This window comes from Zymoseptoria tritici, chromosome 7 (genome assembly GCF_000219625.1).
Source record: "Zymoseptoria tritici IPO323 chromosome 7, whole genome shotgun sequence".
In the NCBI taxonomy this organism is placed as follows: Eukaryota; Fungi; Ascomycota; class Dothideomycetes; order Mycosphaerellales; family Mycosphaerellaceae; genus Zymoseptoria; species Zymoseptoria tritici.
In genome coordinates, this window is record NC_018212.1 from 117,350 (window position 1) to 119,693 (window position 2,344).

Sequence of the window (2,344 nt, forward strand, 5' to 3'; positions counted from 1 at the left end):
TGCTGGTGATGGCACTGTAAGGCGAGCGTGGTTCAAGAAGAAGAGAGGAAAAGACAAGAGCACCTCACGATGTTAACAACCGACAACTCTACGGCCCGCCCCCACTACACAAGCGGACGGCAACGCGCAAGCAACAAGGCAGCGAAGCCTGGGACAATTAACAGGCGCAAAACAACAAAGATGGTTGTGATGCAAACGCTGCATTGCAGCAACACAACAATGAAGTGCCGACGTCACCGTCGCAAGCACTTCGTAGGGCATCGGCATGCCGAGAGCAGGGCCGACGCTGGAGCCGAGACGTCTCCTTAGAAGGGAGGGGATAATTGTTAGGGATCTTGGAAGGGTGAAGTAGTCAGAGTAAGGCCAAGCTAAATCCGAGGGCTAACCGGGCCGGCTTTGGCCGCGCACGTGACGCACAACAGGATCTTAGGAGGACCGCAGGTCCTCCGCAACAAGAGTAAGAATTAGTTTCACTAACAGTCGGACGACTAGCTGGCGTTCTATACACTGCGACATTTTATACTTTTTACAATTATACGTTCGGATTAAGCAATAATACGGGCAGTCTGGTCTTTACGCCGTAGTAGGATTAGTACTTATGTCGAGATATAAATATCCTATCCCTTTTTGCGCGTGTTTTCTTCTTGTTTCTTAACAAGTTCGATATCCTTTCGATGTCGCTACGTAGGTGTTCTGAGGGAAAGAATCCGTATGTGGTGGAAAGGAAGTCTGATTGTTGTTACGGAGAATTTAATGGGAGGATGTGACCGACCGGCGTTCATATTAGTGCCTAAGGCACTGCTTGGCACCGTCTCCTGCATAGTGGACTTCTCGTCCTTCTTCTTTAACATCTTTATCGAACTTCTTCAGTCACAAACGTGTCTCTTGTTGTAAGCCGTGACGTTGCTACACTACCATATTACGATATAGTCGAATCGCGCCCAAGGAAAAAAGCAAACAGAACTCCATTTTGTTCGGACCAGCCCTCCTCTTCCTCCTCCGTTCCGATGGCCCATGCCTTTCCTCCTGCGTACGATGTCCTCTTGACACTGCCACAAATCACCTTGCCGCCCTTCCTAGCGTCAACCCGTCCGGTCCCAGCCTGCCTCCACTATCGCTGCTCTTCGATACTGTATTGGATCTCGATGAAAAACTCATGATTCTGGGGGTAACCATTCGCCTCCATATAGTGTTGAGTTTCGTCCGCGCTGTAGTGGGCAGTGACAGAATCCGCGTCGTTGTACTGAGCATGAGTTAAATACCCGATTCTCCTGGGTGCATCATCACTTGCGGAGTCCGGATCGATGACAATCGTCGTGTCCAACCAGTTGGCTCCGGCATTGCCCGTGGGTCCGACTGTCAGATCCAGACCACCCGAGCCATCTCCTCGCGCAAGGAGTCCGAAATGGTTGTCACAAGCACCCTGGAATCCTTCTGCGATCAATCGGAGGGTAAGCGCGAGTCGAATGTAACTAATGATGTCGCGCTTTTGGATCATCGCGGCCTCGTGGCGCTTGACTGCGGCGTGGCCGAAAGGCTTGGCAGGGTGGTCGGTTCCATGCCAATGGTCGAGGCATGCGCCTGCTGTGTAGGCGGGGAAAACCAGCACGTAGGCCGGAGCCAACAGTCCAATCTTGGGTAGAGACCACATGTTGACCGAGAAGAGTGGGTCGGTAGTGATGGATGGTGCTCCGTGTTGGACAGTGATGTAAAATGGAAGAATAGTGAGCCAAAGCTGGTGATTGTTGGGTGCGGACTGGACTCGATGAAGAAGAAAAAGCGGTGGGCGGGCAGCGCTGCTTCATACAGCATGTATACGCATGGGAGTGGACATCCCCTTGTGGCATCAGGGGGTGTTTCTGGGTGAGAATCGTTCATCTGGCCAATCCAACCCTGGACATACCACCCTGAGCTTACAAGGGTGTGTCCACTCCGATGCGTTCACCTGCTGTAGAACAGCAGCCTGCGCGTCCAGCGTGGTCCAGACCATTGCGAGAGGAGCGTGATGGATGGCGAGACAGCATTGTTCATGGGCTCCTGTTCTGGCGGTGTTAGGTTCAGAGTGGTCCAGACCGTTGCGGAATGAGCGTGATGGACGACGAGACCTATCTCATGTGGATTAGAACCGCTCTGTGCACTTCTTCTTGCGGTGCTCGAAGGCGACGCCTTTAGCGTCGGGCGAAAACGCGCTAGCTACGCTAGTCGCGGGAGCTAAGGATTCTAGCCAATTAAACGCGGGGAGTAAGGAAAGTGCACAGAGGGTCTAAGCCAGTTTCGACATGTTTGTTAGGGCGCAGCGCTATTTTTCTACTAGAGAAAATACGAAACGCGTGTTTATTTAATA

General features: G+C 52.2%; 1 protein-coding gene across 1 annotated transcript; it reads right to left on the bottom strand.

Moving 5' to 3' along the window:
• Positions 1-1,111: 1,111 nt before the first annotated feature.
• On the bottom strand, positions 1,112-2,086 carry MYCGRDRAFT_110052 (uncharacterized protein; the record flags this gene model as incomplete). Its single annotated transcript, XM_003851256.1, has 1 exon — positions 1,112-2,086. One exon carries the CDS (start codon positions 1,649-1,651, stop codon positions 1,112-1,114), a length of 540 nt encoding a protein of 179 aa, XP_003851304.1.
• Positions 2,087-2,344: the final 258 nt, after the last annotated feature.